Raw genomic sequence first — 18,515 nt, forward strand, 5'->3', positions numbered from 1 at the left:
GCTGGAGCCATGGCAGACTCCAAACCAGTTACAAGTGGCGTCCCACAAGGCTCAGTCCTGGGACCTCTCCTGTTCGGTATATATTTCTCGGAGGTACAGGCCAACATGGAAGGACTGTGGCTGACCAAGTTTGCAGAAGACTGCAAACTGGGCGCTATAATCGACTCTCCAGCCGACACAAGCATCCTCCAAAAGGGCCTCATAGAAACAGACAACTGGTGCCATGGCCTCAAGCTAAATGCCAAAAAGTGTATAGTCATCCCCTTTGGCAAAAACAAAGTGCCCACAAATTACCACATAGGTGGTAATCCATTAAGTATGGAAGAAGTAATTAGGGACCTGGGGACCCAAGCTGATAGCAATCTCTCATTTGACAACCACGTGGCCAAAGTGGTTAGAAAAACATTTTATATAGCCCACCTAATCATGAAGGGATTCACATCTAGATCAGGGGAGGTCATCGTGCCTCTTTACTCATCCCTCATCAGGCCCATAATTGAGTACAATGCCTCTTTTGGGATGTACCTTACCAGACACCTGCAGCAACTGGAAAGACCCCAAAAGTACCTCACCAAGAGGATCAAAGGGCTCAAACAGATGCCATATGCTGCCCGGTTAAAGAAACTCCAGCTCTACTCAGTGGCATACCACCTGGTCAGAGGTGATCTGTGCCTGACGTATAAAGCCATGTCCAACCTGGAATTAATGGACATGCTGCACCTCAGAAAATCCAAATCCCATTGAGCTACGCGCTCGAGAGACTTGAACCTCAGCACTGAAATAAATAGGACATGCTGGAGGGACAGATTCATAACCCAGAGGCTCCCTTCACTCTGGAATAAAATCCCAGTCCAGGTTAGGCAGAGTCCCTCATTGACTCTCTTCAAGAGGAATCTTGATGAGTGGATGGGGGATCGTAGGTTTACCCCGGGTATCACTTTTGTGTCACTGTTAGACAGAGGCACAGTATACTAACCTCGGAAAAGGGCATAGCAAAATTAATTTAAAATGGGTGGCAAAAGCCAAACACACTCTGGCTAGGCTTATAAATGCCCTAGGGCAGATAGCCTAGTATGAACCTATGAACCTATGAACTATGAGCCCAAGAGTTAATTGCTTGGAGTACATAAAATTAATTTGGTTTACTTAGGGTTTAAGATAAGCTAATTTTTGTTTAGCTATGACACAATGCAATAAAATGATTCTTATGCATGTTCTTGTAATATTTCTACAGTTTGGACATATCATATCAAGGTAGAGTTTTCAGCATATGATATTGTGCTGTGGAGGTATGCTTACTTGCTAAGTGGAGGTTATTTATGAATAAGCTGAACAATAAAGGTCCAAGGACTGAGTCTTAGGAGACACAGACTGACAATAGAGGAAAGCATGATATGTTACTTTTACAACGGACTGCCTGTGATGCATTTGAAACATAACTGTGAAAACAGGAGATGAATCAACAAGTCTGAGAGAGGAGAGTTATAGCTCTCAACCTCTTAGAGCAAGAAATCTGGACAAAGCCACAAATAATGGGGGGGGGGGACAAAAAACCCAAAATAGGGACACTTGTTAAATACTGCTCTTGCAAACTTAGAAAGTTGATAGAATAATAGGTTTTGCATTAGCACAAATTTTCTAAAGGATATGAAGTCTGAAACTCAACTGTCTGCCAATACTTTCAGACTTCAGTCCTCAATGACTTACCAGTGATTTGCCAAACAACCACGATTTTGTGAGGAACAGACCAAAAATATAAGGTGAAAATCATGACATTCTGTTAAAATCTGGACAGTTGAGAGGTATGGAGAGTTATCTAGTAGCTTTTAGTATGAGACTGTGTCAAATGCCTTTGATAAAACTTAGAGAAGAGCAGAGACTAGGTTAGCTGGGGTACATTGCTGGTATAACTGACTAGGGCAGCAGTAGTACCATGTTGAGGGCAAAAACAATGCTGGGTTGGAGACTACTTTCATACAACAAACTCTTTAAACAATTAAGAACTGACCAATTTTACAAAATTACACTGCAGACCAATTTGGCTTATTTTCTTCCTCTCTAAATAAAGGCTATGTCCCTGACATCAATATTTTCCAGTGAAGTTTTTAGGGAAAGGTACTGGAACATTAAGATAGAAATTCTATTTAGATTGTCTGTAAAGGTTTAAAAGCAAAAAAAAAAAAAATGCATTTTGAATTAAGGGTGAAATTTTAATTTTTATGTAATTTATCTTACATGACATTTAACGTTCTTAAAACCATCCCTTTCAAGGACTAAAGCATTGCTTTAAGATCTGATGTTATAACAGTAGACTAGGTTTATGGTTTTGATAGTATTTGCAGTTGTTAGCCTGAACAGGTACGACAAGTGCATGCTTGTTTTAAGGATAATGTTTTGGAATTTTACACTTTATCAGTATCTGATAGCCTTGTTTGCCCAGTTTTGATCTTGAAAGCTGTCTCTCAGGTCTTATAGAAATTCAACTACATAATGCATGTATATTGTGTTTCTTGGAGTAAAGGCAATAGAAAAGTTACATCATGAATCTTGGTGTTGCATCTCGCAGTTCTTGATACTGTGTTTTTTGGTATAATAAGTTAGAAAATATCAGTTTTAAGATGAAATAACATAATACCCAGAGTTCTGACACAATAACCAAAACAGGAAATCGGCTGTTGCACAAAGGTCAAATGCACAGTTAAAAAGTTGGATTTTGGTTGGTATAATGGTTAAGCTGTTCAGCTCACATTTGCAAAGTACAGGGTTTGATTCTCACCTTTAAAAGGGAAATTAACTAGGTTTACAATGGTCCATAAGGGCAACTAGCTTAGTATTTATTTGTGAATGAATGAGATACAGAGGCATTTATAACTTGAACATCTGTTTACATCCCATCAGGAGTTCATCTTTGACCTACTGCACAGCATCACTCTGTTTCATGAAATCACAGACCCTGTACATGGCTTTGTTGAAAATGTATGTATTCCTGCAGCGAAACAGATAATCATTGTACTAAGCACTGATTGTACTCTGTTGATATCTGTGTGCCAGTTTTTGAAATGCTCCTATCAGATAACATTGCGCACACTGAAATTTACTGATATGTTCCTTGACAGTTACGCTCACATAATATATCAGGGCAGCCATGCTGATGAAAATGTTTCTCAATGACTCTATACTCTGACTTACCATGAGGCACATCCCTAGGATAACCTGCATATGCCATCTGCACACAAAATAGTGCAATCTCTTTTTTGTGATCCTTACTGAACCTTAGATTCCTTGAAGACTATCAGGATATGTGGATTTACATAGTCTGTAAGGAGCCATTGAATCCTGGTGACTGTCTCCCTTCTTATGGTGAATCAAATCAGTACAGACATTGTTTTTATATTAATATCTGCCAGTCTAAATAAATGTTATATTGTTATTTTTTATAAAGCAAATCCAATCGAACTTTGCAGTCAGGGAATATTTTAAGTGTCGTTCTGGATTATTGATGGATTCCAGCAATACAGTATAATATCTCTGACGTGGGTAGTTAACAGAACAGAGTAGGTCTGTTACCCCTGTCCATGAGCTGGTGTTGGGGGTGGGTTTCACATAATGGTTAATGTCTTCACCTCATAGACACAAAGTACAGGGTTTTATTCTAACCTTGGGTTGTTGGCTAGGCTTAAAATCACCTTTACAGGTAGTGTGACTGAGCAGTCTAAGGTGCTGGATTTAGGTTCCAGTCTTTCTGGAGGCATGGGTTCAAATCCCACAGCTGTCAATTTGAGCCTATGAACTGCCAATCACAGGCCTGCTCTGTTCTTAACAACTCAAAAAAGAACAATTGGGGATACTTTCAATTTACATAGCTAGGCTTGTAAAGGCTCTAGGGCCGCTAGCCTAGTAACCTCCTATGAACATGTTTCTGTATGCTGGCCAGTATATCTATATGTATGTCTAGATATATCTATATCCATATCTGTCTCTATATGTACGTATATGTATTTTGTATATTAAGACAGAGAAATAAACAGCCTTCAACTTAAGTCCAGATGTACATGTATTATCTTACCCATTAGTATTCTCCTAAATGGGTCACATGTATACTATTATCCAATGTTTACATGTTCTACCTTCCTCCATGTTAATTACAAAAGCGGAGTAAAGTTTAGTGGGGTAGGATAGTAATTTTATGCATAAGGGCATATTGGCAGTGTTTGCAAGGAATGTGGAATATTAGATTAAATGAGCAGTAACCAGATATAAATGTTAAATGTAGTGAGCAGTAATATGGGGATATTTAAAATGTCTGTGAAGAAACAAAGATGGTGTTACATGATAAGCAACAAGTCAGGAAAGAAGGAAGGAAGGGGCTCACAGATGATACTGACGAGTAAATACTATATTCCTGTAGACTCACTGATGGCAATCTCAGCGAGTGGTGATACTGTGAATCTAAATCACTGAAAACCACTTTCAGCAATAAACAAACAAACTTTTATTGCATTTTTTTCCAGGTGCAGCACCCTAACCTTTTCTCCATAGCTAGAAAAAACTACCACCCTCAATTTATGTATACAAACTCCATGGTCACTCAACATTTGGGAAAAGAAGAAACTCGATGATCTCTGAAAGTGGTTTTCAGTCATTTGGATATGTAGTATAAGCACCTGGTGAGATTACCATTGGCAAGCTGACTGGCTCCCTAAATAAGTAGATCATGGAGGAACAGGAGGAACAGCAGTGAATAAATTCAGAAGGTCGACAATTAAAGCAGGGTGTCGTAGGAAGCAACTGCATTTCCTTTGCTGTGAAGCAAAATGCACCATGGGGATGAGTAGGTAAGCATGTGATAAATGATAAGCAGAGGAATTCTGGGAGTTTCCAAGGGTCACTAAAAGTGTAGCTAGATGTAAATATGTTGAACTGACCAGTGCATTGAAAACATTCAGATGTCTATAAATACCAAACAGTTAATGCCTCCAGAGTTTGAACCCAACAATGATTAGGGAATAATGATGGATCCCGACATTTGTACTATGATTAGTAGCAGGGGATATATCACAGTGAGTGTTAGATATAACATACAAAAATACATAAATACATAAAAGTAGATTGACATGGGATGGGGGTTGGGGATAGTGCAATGAAGGTAGGGCTGGAAAGTAAGTTCTGGAATGTGAGGAGGAAGGAACCAGCAATAGCTAAACGTGATGGGGCCTATATTGAGTTGTACAGATTGTGGAGGGGAGTCATAGAAGCCTGGGAAAAGGTATGCAGGAGATGAAGAGATGATACATAGGTGCCTTGTTTGCTAAGGCTAGAAAGAGAGGAGTAGAACTTAGAAGTACTGCATTATTAGGACAGCGGGAATGATGTTTATGGGGGAAGGACAAAATATAAGATAGCAAGATGATAGAGAAATGAGTACAGATAGATGCCAGGGTGAATAAATTAAGTGTTATACAAGGATGCAGTTATGGAGTAGGGAAATGAAGAGAAAAGTACAAGAAGAGCTATGTGAGAATTAGGTCAAATAAATAGCAGGGACAGAACATGTGGTACAGATAGGAGGTCACAGTGAAGTAGAGGAAGAGGGTAAGGAGGCCAACATGAAGCAAGTAAAGGGAAAGTAGAACATTTGAAGTAAAAAGGAATGAAATTTGAAGTGGAGATAATGAAGATGCAATGGGAGAAATAGTGAAGTTCAAAGTATATATGGTTTCTTGTGGCTGTAAAGAAATGTAAAAAAGAAAGTTTTATTGTATTGTAGAAAACTACTTGAATTCTAGAAGTGAATGATGAGGATGATGATATTGAAGGACCTTAGTACCACTAATACTTATCCACCTTCAGCTTGCTAGCCTTAAACTGCAATATCCCCCCATGTTACTGTGTCCCCGACTCTCACAAAGTACACTGCAGAAAATACCTCTGTCCACATTGTTCTCCTGTCCCATTTTTCCTTCTTATGCCTAGAGATGTGTATGTGACCATTAATATCATGCATACCATATCATCTAGGACAATCCCTCAAACAAATAGTGATACACAACAACAGCTATGCAAACCGGCCTTTAATCTGCACAGTCAGGCAATGTCTAAAGCTGCATATGAGTTATGCAACCAAACCTTTTGCTTGGCAGTCACTGGCATTAATTTACACACATAGGCAGGCCTCTTACTGAAACATTTCTTCTGTCCATCTGAGTAATTGCTAAAAAAGCAAGGTGCCACTCTTTGTTAATGCCTGAGAAGGGCTCATTCTGCCCATAGTTCAGCATCTGTGTTACCTCACACCTAACAATGCTTTGCTGAAATGGATTTAAATAATTCTGTGATCAATCCAATGAGTCAAATGATGGGGTTAATAATTTCTGGGTACTGATAGGGATGTGAAACAGGTCAGACAATTATACTGGGTCTAATCACACTGCTTGAGAACACAGCCATTTAGGAACTTACCTAATACAGTAAGCAGAGAAAATACACTAAATACATAATTGCTAATAACAAAAAAGCACAGCACCAGAAGCAGAGAAGTTTGAAGCCTGATACTAACTATTGTGATAAACAGAGTGAACAGCACTCACTGAAAGTAAAAAAAAAAGGTATAAAATATTTACATGATTTTTTTTGGCAAAATGTTAGAATGTGTTCTCCTTACTCAGTGAAGAATTAAGGCACAGCTTCTTATCATAGCACGAGAAGCCTTCCTTTGCTCTCCATCCATAATTGCCTCCCTTTTCTATAATGTCCACTTCCTCAAATCTGTTCTGGCCCACATCTCCACAGAACATTCGCCCACGTCCCTTCTTGGTCTTGGGATCACCCCGGTCAATGGAACATCGCCATATGTTGCGGATGCCATATGCATAGACTTCTGGTTGAGCTTTGGGTTCTTTTACAAAGGGGTTGTCAGCAGGTATACGGTAAGGTGGGGCATCATCATTGTCTTCCACATCAATACGCAGAACTTTGCCCAGCAAGGAAGACCTATGAAAAATACTAGAATTATTCTCCTGTTTCACAGTTTACTTATTCAGTGAAAATCACTCAATATTTACTATCTAGTTTTCCCTAGTAAGTGTGTTACATCTCAGATGTGTATTACAATTCTCTGTTTTCATGCACTTCCTGATTCAGTGACGTCAGATGTGTGCTACCCATGTTAGACATGCAGGGAGCAGCGTAATTTGAACTGTATATCACAAGGTACATCTCAATTTACATGAATACTCTTTTCTTTCATTTTTCTCATCCTTTCTTTGTACAGATTCATTAAAAGTGGCTCATCATTTTTAGAGGACACCCCAAAGTAATTGCAAATGTTGAAGAAAAATAATCTGAAATTCTTCATTTTTACATTTCCAAAACTACCTCAAATTCATCATGTAGGCATTTTCATTGTATTTATTTGTACTTGGAATACATCAGACAAACACTATTTTCAACTAACAAAATGCGCAATTTTACAAATAAAACACAAATATTAAAGTCATGTAAAGTATAGTGATTATGTACAAAGTAATCATTTCACCATGTTCTTAAAACACAATTTATTATTAGATATGAGACTATGCAGTGCAGCTGGCATATATCTTCCATATGGCAACAAGTCACAGTCCTACTGAAAATTCCACAGAGATAAAGTATTTATTACATGTGGAGCATTTCAGATTTAATATAAATAAAATGTACATGCGGGGAGGTCTGCTGGGGCAAATTATCTTTAAGTTTGTTTTAATACCCTATGAATTAAAAATCAGACACATTTTTGAAAACTCAGACAATGAAGCCAAATCCATTAGAGAATATAAATCTATGCATTTTCCATCAGATAATGTTAGCAGATTCAGATACCGTTGATGGAGCTTCACTCTGAGTTAGTAGTGTAATCTAAATGGAAAAGGAGGGCCTTTAAATTTAGATGTCAAAAAAGAGAGTTGTAATTAGAAATTAACTGTGAATTCAGAAAGCACAGTACCTTGCAGTTCTACTGGATGGGGGAGTGCCATTTAAAAGTGAATAGCATTATGGATAAGTTATTATAGGCTGACAGTTATGGAGAATTGAGAAGAGGACATTTATGTGAAGAAGGGGATGACATATTATGATAGAGGGTATGGTTGTGGAAAGATATTATTTGTGTAAGCAGTGACAGAGCTAATAATATCAATTATGTTAGTACCATGCTGTGTAATGGAGATAAATTGGGTTGCATGATGGAATTTTGGGGTGTAGAGGGTGGCAGCAGGAAGTTATGGATGAAACAGATAATGGGGAGAGCTAAAGTAAGGACAGAGAGAGAGAAAGAGCGAGAGAGAGGAGATGAGATAACTAATAAGTTAATTGCTGAAGCAGTTTTGTGCAAGAACGGTGAAAGCCGTGTATGCCTTTAAGAAGGGAGTAGTTTGTGTGTAGGGGTGGGAGAAAAAAGTAATTATAAAAGTAATGACAAGGGGGTGGCTGTGGAATTGGAGAGGGAAGGGAGCTTAACAAGAATGCATTCTAGGTCGTGGGTGGTAATCAGTGTTTAGATGTGCACCTCACTTGGAGTTTTCCACAACGTAAGGACTTACTTCTCTGTTAAACTTTCAGTGGTAAACATTACTATACAAATACAAGAAGCAGTGGTCTGACACATGCTTTGAATGTACAAGTCTGTCCTATTTCCGTCAGAGTGCAGTTAGTGCAGGAGGAAAGCAAAGCCAAAAAATATGAACCTAAAAGGGAGTTTTCCACATTCAGCTAGCTACAATATTCTGATGACCATTTAAGTGTAGTATTACTTGAGGAGGGAGGAGTATCAGACTAAAGTTAGCTGAGAGAACAGCAGGGGATTTACAATTAAACAAATTACAGAGAGACAATAGTCAGCTAACCATGTAATCACTATTTTGCAAGGTTGTTAAGCCGGGGATCAGTATTAGGACACTGCACTGTCACTAATATCATAAGGAAACTGACAATAATATCAGGAACAACTTTCCTGTAATGGCATTAAGTGAACAATGCAGCAGCCCTATATAACATCACAATATTATAATTTGGGGACCCTGCTGTAAATGTACTGGTGTGGCCTGGTGTATGTGAACAGTATTCAGTCTTCTTTTTGAACAGAAGAGAAGGTGCTTAAGAGAAAAATCACTTGTATTCAGTTAAAAGGTACAGAGAAGACAGAAATATTGCAGAAGGAGAAAAGAGGACAAGTAACACCCACATTAACTCAGAACACAGAAGCAACATTATTCATTCATTTCACTACTGTATACTTAAGCATTTATGTTCTGTTTCTAAGCTGTGACCCTATAATAATATAGTTATCATAATCCTTTGATAATGATATACAGCAGATGCATACTGTTAGCATAATGCTGAATACCTTTGAAGCATTCTGTAGTTTTACAGTTTTCGTAAATCCCACATCTCATTTATTCAGATGCTACATGGCTACTACCCAGTGGTCTAATTTTTGACTACATACCTCAACAGCCCATTAAATTTGAGGTTTTCTGGCAAATCACTGGAGACTGAAACCATTAAATAATGACATCCATTTGAGTTTCAGACTTCATATACTTCAGAAACTGCATGCTAACCCAAATCCTGTTATTCTAACAACTTTCTACCATAAGAGCAGTATTTAAAATCTGTCCCTAGTTTTGGCCTTTGTCCCCACATCATTTTAGGTTTTGTCCATACTTCTTGCACTAAGAGATTGAGAGGTATGCTGCAGAGATATTTACAAACATTTTTTATCATTTAGGTTAATGTTGAATGACTTGCCATTTGTTCACCTTGTATTTCACTGATAAATGCAAATATTTTCCCCTAGCACAGTACAGTGTGTGCTGTCTTGACTACTAATTACCACCATAAAATTATAATTATAATGGTAATATTTATGGTTCTATACATACACATTCAGAACTACCCAATGTGGAGAGCTGTGCCCAAAATCCCTACTGATATAATTCCACTTTGGGGATGTACCACTATAAGAGAAATGGAAAACTAATTTACATTAATTTTGTTTCATCGTTATATGCATGATTACCTGTGCTATAACATTACACCTTTACTAACTGTGAGTGAGAGAGGTAATTTATGCATACTTGTATATGTAGATCACTTGCCACTGAAATACACAAACAGCTCAGGAGCTTAATAAAATCCACCAAAGCCATGTTTGAAACTAACATAGCCGCCCAAGCCAAACACAATCACAAGGCATTTTTAGTTATGTTCGTAATCTCAAAAGCACAATGCAGCAATGTTCTGGGCTGATTATGAATGATGCATCCTACACACTAAGACTGAAGATATAGTGAACCTATTGACTGATAAATATAGCTCTAACTTTACCCCTCTCCAGCTGTCTCTCAAGATAGCGTCTATATTACATAATCAAACTTTTAAAAGTTTGAACGTCATATGGTCAACACCATATGATCGAACTTTTAAAAGTTTGAAAATGCCTCCAAAGCTAGTTATGAAAACAAAATTGCCACTGATTCTAAAGACAACCACAGAGCATTCTATAGCTATGTCAAGAATCTCAACGACAACACTCAGATCTGCTCTGAGTTACAGCACAATGGCATTAAATATACAGAACCAACTGATACTGCCAACATCCTGGCAGATAGGTTCAGTGCTAACTTTATCCCTCTCTCACCCTCTAAAGGGCCCATCTCTATACCGGAAGAATGCAAAGTTCCTGTAATCACGGCTGCACAGGTAAAAAACACACTCTCAAAGCCAAGAACACAGCATCCATGGGACCTAACAACATCCCAGGCTGCGTTCTACATGAACTACAGAACAAACTGGCGCCCTACCTAAGTACCATGTTCAATTATAGCCTCACCTCAGGCTTTGTGCCCACTGAATGGCACACAGCAATGATTATCCCAATCCACAAAGGGGGAGCTACCATGGACCCCGGGAACTACTGCACCATTAGCCTGATGAGCCTGGTCTGCAAGGCTATGGAACGTATCATCATGGAACTTATAAACAATGACATTGGTAATCTCCAAACTCTGGACCCTACCCAGTTCGGGTTTGTAAAAGGGAGATCATGTCTCCTAAACCTGATAGACTTCTTTGAAGTGGTCACCAAAGCCGTAGATGAGGGTAAGGTGGTTCACACAGCCTATCTAGATCTCGCCAAGGCTTTCAACACCATCCTCCAACTCTGGAATTATAGATAAACTCACTAAACTATGTATAAATCTCTATGTCACAAGATGGGCTGCCAGCTGGCTCACTGATAGAACCCACACTGTGAAAGTAGCAGACTCTAAATCTAACTTCAGACCAGTGACAAGTGGAGTACCACAGGGTTCAGTCCTGGGTCCTCTCCTGTTTGGTATCTACTTCTCTGAAGAGCAGGCCAACACAGAAGGTCTTTGGCTAACAAAGTTCACAGAAGACTGCAAACTAGGAGCCATAATCAAAACTCCTAACGATGTGGACATCCTACAAAAGGGCCTCACTGAGACAGATGCCTGGTGCCAAAGCCATGGCCTCAAGCTCAATGCCAAAAAGTGCATTGTCATCCCTTTTGGTAAAAACTCTGTACCCCTGAACTACCACATAGGTGGTAGTCTACTTAACACCAAAAGTGTGATAAGAGACCTTGGGACACAGGTGGACAGTAGTTTCTCCTTTGATAATCACATCGCCAGTAGTCAGGAAATCCTTCTATGTGGCACACCTCATCATAAAAGGTTTCTCATCCAGGAAAAAAGAGGTCATTGTTCCCCTCTACGCATCACTCAATAGATCCATTATAGAATACAACACCCCTTTTGGTATGTACCTCACAAGACATCTGCAACAACTGGAAAGTTCACAGAAATACCTCACAAAGAGGATTACTGGCCTCAAACAGATGCCCTACGCAGACCGTCTCAAAAAACTCCAGCTTTACTCTGTCGCATATCACCTACTCAGAGGCGATCTCTGCCTAACATACAAAGCTATGTCAAACCCAGAGCTGTTGGACATGCTCCACCTAAAGAAATCCCAATCCCTCTGAGCTACACGCTGTAGGGACCTAAACCTTGTCACCACATTAAATATAGGTTCATAGGTAGGTACTAGGCTATCTGCCCAAAGGCATTTATAAGCCTAGCCAGAATGTGTTGGCTTTCGCCGCCCCCTTAGATTAGTTCCCTGTGCCTCTGTCCAGCAGAGGCACTGAAGTGATCCCCAAGGTAAACTTTGTTTCCCATCCACTTGTCAAGGTTTCTCTTGAAGAGTGTTAGTGAGGAGCTCTGCCTAATGTAGATTGTAATCTTGTTCCAAAGCATGGGAAGTCTCTGTGACAGGAATCTATCCCTCCAGCACATCCTATTTATTGTTGTGGTGAGGTTTAGATCCCTAGAGCATGTGGCTCGAGGGGATAAGCTTTTCTTTAGATGGAGCATGTCAATCAGTTCTGGGTTGGACATGGTCTTGCATGTCAGGCAGAGATCACCTCTGAGTAGGCAGTATGCAACCGAGTACAGCTGGAGATTCTTCAGTCGAGCTGCATAGGGCATCTGTTTGAGGCCAGTGATCTTCTTGGTGAGGTACTTCTATGGTCTTTCCAGTTGTTGCAGGTGTCTTGTAAGATACCTCCCAAATGGGGCATTGTACTCTATGATGGGTCTAGAGATGAGTAGAGGGGCACAATGACCTCTTTGTACTGGATGCGAACCCTTTTGTGATAAGGTGTGCCACGTAGAAGGATTTTCTAACCACTTTGGCAATGTGATTATCAAAAGAGAGTTTACTATGTACTAGGTCCCCAGATCCCTTATTACATCTTCCGTATTTAGAGGACTACCACCTATGTGGTAGTTTGTGGGTACTTTGTTTTTTTCAAAGGGGATGACTATGCACTTTTTGGCATTTAGCTTGAGGCCATGATTTTGACACCAGGTGTCCGTCTCAGTGAGACCCTTTTGGAGGATGTCTGTGTCAGCCAGAGAGTCAATTATAGCCCCTAGTTTGCAGTCTTCTGCGAACTTGATCAGCCATAGTCCTCCTGTGCTTGCCTGTACCTCTGAGAAGTATATGCCAAACAGAAGGTGTCCTAGGACTGAGCCCTGGGGAATGCCATTTGTAACCGGTTTAGAGTCAGACCTAGCTCCCGCAACTCTTACCATGTGGGTTCTGTCCGTGAGCCAGTTGGCAACCCATTTTGTGATGTAGGGGTTTATGTTCAGGCTGGTAGCTTGTCTATAATACTGGAATGGAGAATGATGTCAAAGGCCTTTGCAAGGTCTAGGTAGGCTGTGTGTACCACCTTTCCCTCTTTTATAGCCTTGATAACTGTCTCAAAGAAGTCCACCAGGTTTAGGAGGCATGATCTGCCCTTAACAAAGCCAAACTGGGTAGGGTCCAGTGTTTGAAGGTTCCCAATGTCTCTGTTAATAAGTTCCATGATGATGCGCTCCATAGCCTTGCAGACCAAGCTAGTCAGGCTTATAGGGCAATAGTTCCTGGGGTCTGTTGTGGCTCCACCTTTGTGGAGCGGAATAGCCATTGCTGTGCGCCACTCTATGGGTACGTAACCTGTGGAGAGGCTGAGTTTGAACAGTGTGCTTAGGTGAGGGGTTAGTTCGTCTTTGAGCTCATGTAGGATGCAGCCTGGGACACCATCTGGTCCCATTGATGCTGTATTTTTGGCTTTGGAGTGGGCTGTTTTAACCTGAGTGTCTATGATTTCAGGAGCTCTATATTCTTCTGGTTTGTTATGGGCCCTTTGGGGGTGAGAGGGGGGTGAAGTTTACGCTGAACCTGTCTGCCAGGATGTTGGCAATATTGGCCAGTTCAGTGTATTTTGTACCATTCTGCACTAACTCTGAGAAGATCTGAGCATTGCCACTTAAATTCTTGACAAAGCTAAATAATGCCTTGTGGTTATCTTTGGAGTCCTTGGCAATTTTTCTTTCAAAACTCGCCTTGGATGATTTTATGAGAGATCATAGTTTCTTGCTGTTACTGATCAGGAATGTCTTCCCTTCTTGAGATTTACTCTTTTCTGTACTAGTTTCCTCCTTCTATTGTATAGCTTGTTTATGGCAGGAGTCCACCAGACTGGTTTCCTTTTCTTGGAGGAGTGAGTCTTGGTTTTGCTTGGGATAGCATGATCCATGCATTCTTGTAGGTGCCCGTAGAATGCATTAGTAAAGGATTTTGCAGCTCGGACAATGTTATCCTTTAGCATGGGGGCTTTGAAACTTTCCACCTCGGTCTTAAGTAATGTGACGTTTGCTTTTGAAAAGTTTTTCATGGTGGTTTCCTTGTTCGGGGGTGGGGGCGGAATGTGGATATCCAAAGTGATTTGTTTATGGTCAGATCTAACCAGTGAGGGGTTGACCTCTGGTGTGGAGCACCGGTCACCCATGTTGGTGATGACCAGGTCCAATATGTTGTCACCTGTGGTGGGAGTGTTGACCAATTGATCCAGGGCGTTTGAGTTTATAAATTCTAGGACATGTTGGGCAAGGGAGTTAGTACTTGAGTAGTTCTCCCAATTAATGTTTGGGTAATTGAAATCACCCAATATTAGGGTGTTTGGTAGGACCTTTATATTTCCCAGTGTTTCCAGAAATGTGGAATCGGGGTCCTGGGACATGGTGGGTGATCTGTAGCAAGCTACAATTTGAATTGCAGTTTTGCCAGTTGTTAGTTGCACATGGATGATCTCTGAAGCATCGTGCTGTGCCACTAACCTGGAGGTGTGGGTATCCTTGATGAATATGGATACGCCCCCACCTTTTGTATTTTGGTCCGGGTTCTGTGGCCGAAATGTATGATATGAGTTGTAGGCTGATAGTGCTGGGGTGCTCTCTGGAGCCTTAAACCAGGTTTCTGTTACTGCACATATATCAATTTTCTCCATACTGAGGAGTGCCTCGAGTGCGTGCATTTTGAAGTTTAGACTTCTGGCATTGAGTAGCATTACCCTCAGATTTTCGTTACTTGTGCTATTTATGGTGGTGGGTTTGTCTTTTGAGCCTTGCTTAAAAAAGGCACTATGGGGGTGGCAAGAGCCTTGGCCAGTATTCAAAAGCCTAAGGGTGACAGGTGCAAGCCGTCTCTAGCGAAGCAGCGTGGCTTGCCGAGCATGTCATCCCAGGCAGACAGACACTGGATCCCCTTTGAATGACACCAGAAATTTAGCCAATTGTTGAACTTGATAATTTTTTTTTTTATACTGTGGTATCATTCTTGGTGAGGGCAGGATACTACTCAGGGTCAGGGTCATACCGGCCTGGGCTACAAGATCAGAGAGCTCTTCCATGTCTCTTTTCATGTAGTCCAGGGAGGTATGGCTCATGTCATTCACACCAACATGGACAATGACAGAGTCATATTTGTACTTGTTCTGGAGTGACCTGAGTGCTTGTGTTATGTGGCAGATCCTGGCACCCGACAGGCAGCTAACAGTAACCTTCTTATCATTCAGCCTAGTGAGTGGGACATCAGTGTGCCAGACTATAGAGTCACCTATTACTAGTGTGTTGGGTATGTTATTTTGCCTTAAGGGCTGTGAATGCATGGCACACTGGTTTTGTGAAGTATGTGTTTCATGATTTGTGTTGGGGGTGGAGGTTGCTTGGATATCTGCTTTGGAGGTCTCTGTTGCTTTTGCAGATTTTTATTTAGAGACTCCGAGTGTTTTTGTGTATTTAGGTGTGCTTTTTGCCGGTGCTTGTTTAATGGGTCTATGTGAGACTGGTGGTGTGATGCAAGTATTTCCCTTCTCCTCTTGACTGTCTGATCCAGCCTTAGGTTGAGAGAGCTTAGCCTCCAGTTTGGCTGTATAATTGCATCTCTTACATGTATTAGTGTTTGGTGGTAGGAGGAGAGGGTTGCCTGTCTACGTGAGGCAGTTGTAACATTGCCTCAAAATGCCCAGATTCACCAGTTGGACTGGAGAGTACACCTGAAACTGCCCTTTGGACATGCCTGGATAGGTACAGTGAACTGTTTTACTGAATGGCTGATAAGGTTGAATAGAGAGCCTTGTCCTTCTGTACAGTATAGGAGGGTCTAGTGCTAGGGATTATAAGTGCTTGCTATGTGTTTTGAGCAAGTGCTGGGCTGAGAAATGAATGGCTTGAGTGCTTAAGCTGAAAGTTTGTCTAGTTCCAAGGGAAAAATTGAAGAGGAAACTTTGTTGAGCCAGGAATAGTTATACCCTAGCTAACCAGCACTGCCTGGCGTGCAAAACTGGGCAAATGCTGTATTTATAGCAGGGAAATGAAAGAGACAGAAATTAGCCCAAAATGGCCAATAAACTACTAATTTCTGGGCTGAAACCACTCCTCCAGGGACAGATAGGCTACTCAAAGCTCCCCTCTCTCACAGGTGAACAGAGAAACTTCCTTCTGTCCAGATAAGGTATGGGCAAACACAGAGATTTGTAACACAGCCCTGAATTCAGCACTTAACCTGACAACTGGACTATACTAGCTTAGAAAGGCAGAAAACAAGTATATATATATATATATATATATATATATATATATATATATATATATATTTTTTTTTTTTTTCAGAAAATAAAGCAGGTACAATCAAAAAACTCTTTAAATGCACAGAAAAGGATACTTATTGTTGTATATCTCAGATCAGAGTTGTAGTCAATGCCACTAGTAATAAAGTAGGAAGAAACACAAATACAGTAAAAGCAGATGAATAGTATGCAATTTTTGTATATATATAAAACAACAGAAAACGAACAACTGATTTAAACAAGTTACCCAATTAACCAGAAAAAAGCTCAAAACTGAGCCCTGCTCCAGCAGTCTTCAATCAGACAAGTTCTAACCGCACACTCCTGCTGCTAGGGTGCAGGGGAACCTCTCCAAAAAAGATGGCCTGGGTCAGTGCTCAAGTTATACAAACAAAGCTAGATTCAGCAGGCCTGAATCTGGTCTATGCTGCAGCAACAAGGCGCACCATTTTCAGAAAGAAACAGTTCAAATAAGCAGGCACAATAAGCCTGTGACCAGAAATTCCCAGCTCAGAAGGGCAGAATCCAGCCTCCCACAAGAGTGCAGACCACACCTTCTTAATGTAAACAAAACTGGCCCAAAGCCCAAGTGCTTAAACCAGAACTAATGCACTTTAGAACAGACACTAAGCCTTCAATCAGCAACTCCCAACTCAGAAGGATGTAAGCTTCCTGTCCTGCCACAACAGTGCAGACCACAAACCTTCCTAATGTGAAACAACTGGTCTAAAGTCCAAGTGCGTAATCCAAAGGCTTAGAGTAACAGTTACAATTTAATCGGCTACTAACCAGCAGTAATATATGCAGCAGAATAAATACTTTTAAGAACAGGCAGCAAGAGCAAAATAAATAATAAAGTAGGAAGAAACACAAACACAGTAAGCAGATGAATAAAGTGCAAAACTTTTTTTTTTCTCTCCGTATTAGGTAGAATGAGCTAAAGACACTAGACTGGGAGGAGTGTCACAGATCAAATATACAGTAAGGGCGGGCAATTGCAAAGCCACCAAGTATAAAAAGAAAATACCAATAGGGAGGGCAGGGTGGTGGAAAAATCAACTAAGAAAAATAACACTTTCAACACAGATCAGAAGCCAGCAAATATGATCTTAATCAATCAAGCAAAAGCAATTAGAATACTGTAGAACTTTGGAAAGAAGTGCCAAAAATAGATTTATCAATTTATATCTTGAGTTGTTTCAGTAGCACTCTCAGTCAGAACTCAATTAGATTCAAGCAATGAATGCAGAGGTAACAAACAGTGAATCTTAATTATACTAGCAAGCCTTGAGACAATCAGATAAAACACACAAGTTGTTTGGCCAGTATTAACAGAGCAGTATTAAGTGTGGGGGAAAAATAGCACTTTCCACTCAGAAAAATAACACTTTCAACACAGATCAGAAGCCAGCAAATATTATCTAAATCAATCAAGCAAAAGCAATTAGAATACTGAAGAACTTTGGAAAGAAGTGCCAAAAAATATACTTATCAATTTATATCTTAAGTTGTTTCAATAGCACTCTCAGTCAGAACTCAATAAGATTCAAGCAATGAATCTATGAAACAGAACATGCTGGAGGGATCGATTCCTGTCCCAGAGATTTCCCATACTCTGGAACAAACTACCTATCTATATCAAACAAAGCTTCTCATTAGCACTTCTCAAGAAAAATCTTGATGATTGGTTGGGAGATAGGAAATTCACCCTGGAGATCAATTCTGTGGCTCTGCTTGACAGGGGCACAGGAAAATAATTTTCTTGGGTAGCAAAACCCAGGCTACCATTTGGCTAGGCTTATATAGGCGTTAGGCCCAATAGCCTAGTACCTACCTATGAACCTATAATAAAAATAAACCAAAGAAAACACCTACCTGAACAGTTTAAGCAGGGGGGAAAACCCCCCTGCACCCCCCCCATGTAGGGGGCTGTGCACCCCACATCCCCGCTCTTTAAATATACCAACTTCGAAATTGCACTACAGTGCAGAAAGGG

The 18,515-nt window shown here is 40.4% G+C and overlaps 1 protein-coding gene across 1 annotated transcript in view; it reads right to left on the reverse strand.

Moving 5' to 3' along the window:
* LOC122798433 (HHIP-like protein 1) overlaps positions 1 to 18,515 on the reverse strand; it is an 861,110-nt gene that overhangs the window by 131,918 nt on the left and 710,677 nt on the right. Inside the window, exon 4 of the mRNA XM_044067362.1 lies at positions 6,662 to 6,990. Within this exon, the coding sequence (XP_043923297.1) occupies positions 6,662 to 6,990 (329 nt within the window). The remainder of the gene's footprint in view (positions 1 to 6,661; positions 6,991 to 18,515) is intronic.

Source organism: Protopterus annectens, chromosome 1.part0 (genome assembly GCF_019279795.1).
Source record: "Protopterus annectens isolate FY-2018-M chromosome 1.part0, PAN1.0, whole genome shotgun sequence".
Lineage (NCBI taxonomy): Eukaryota > Metazoa > Chordata > Ceratodontiformes > Protopteridae > Protopterus > Protopterus annectens.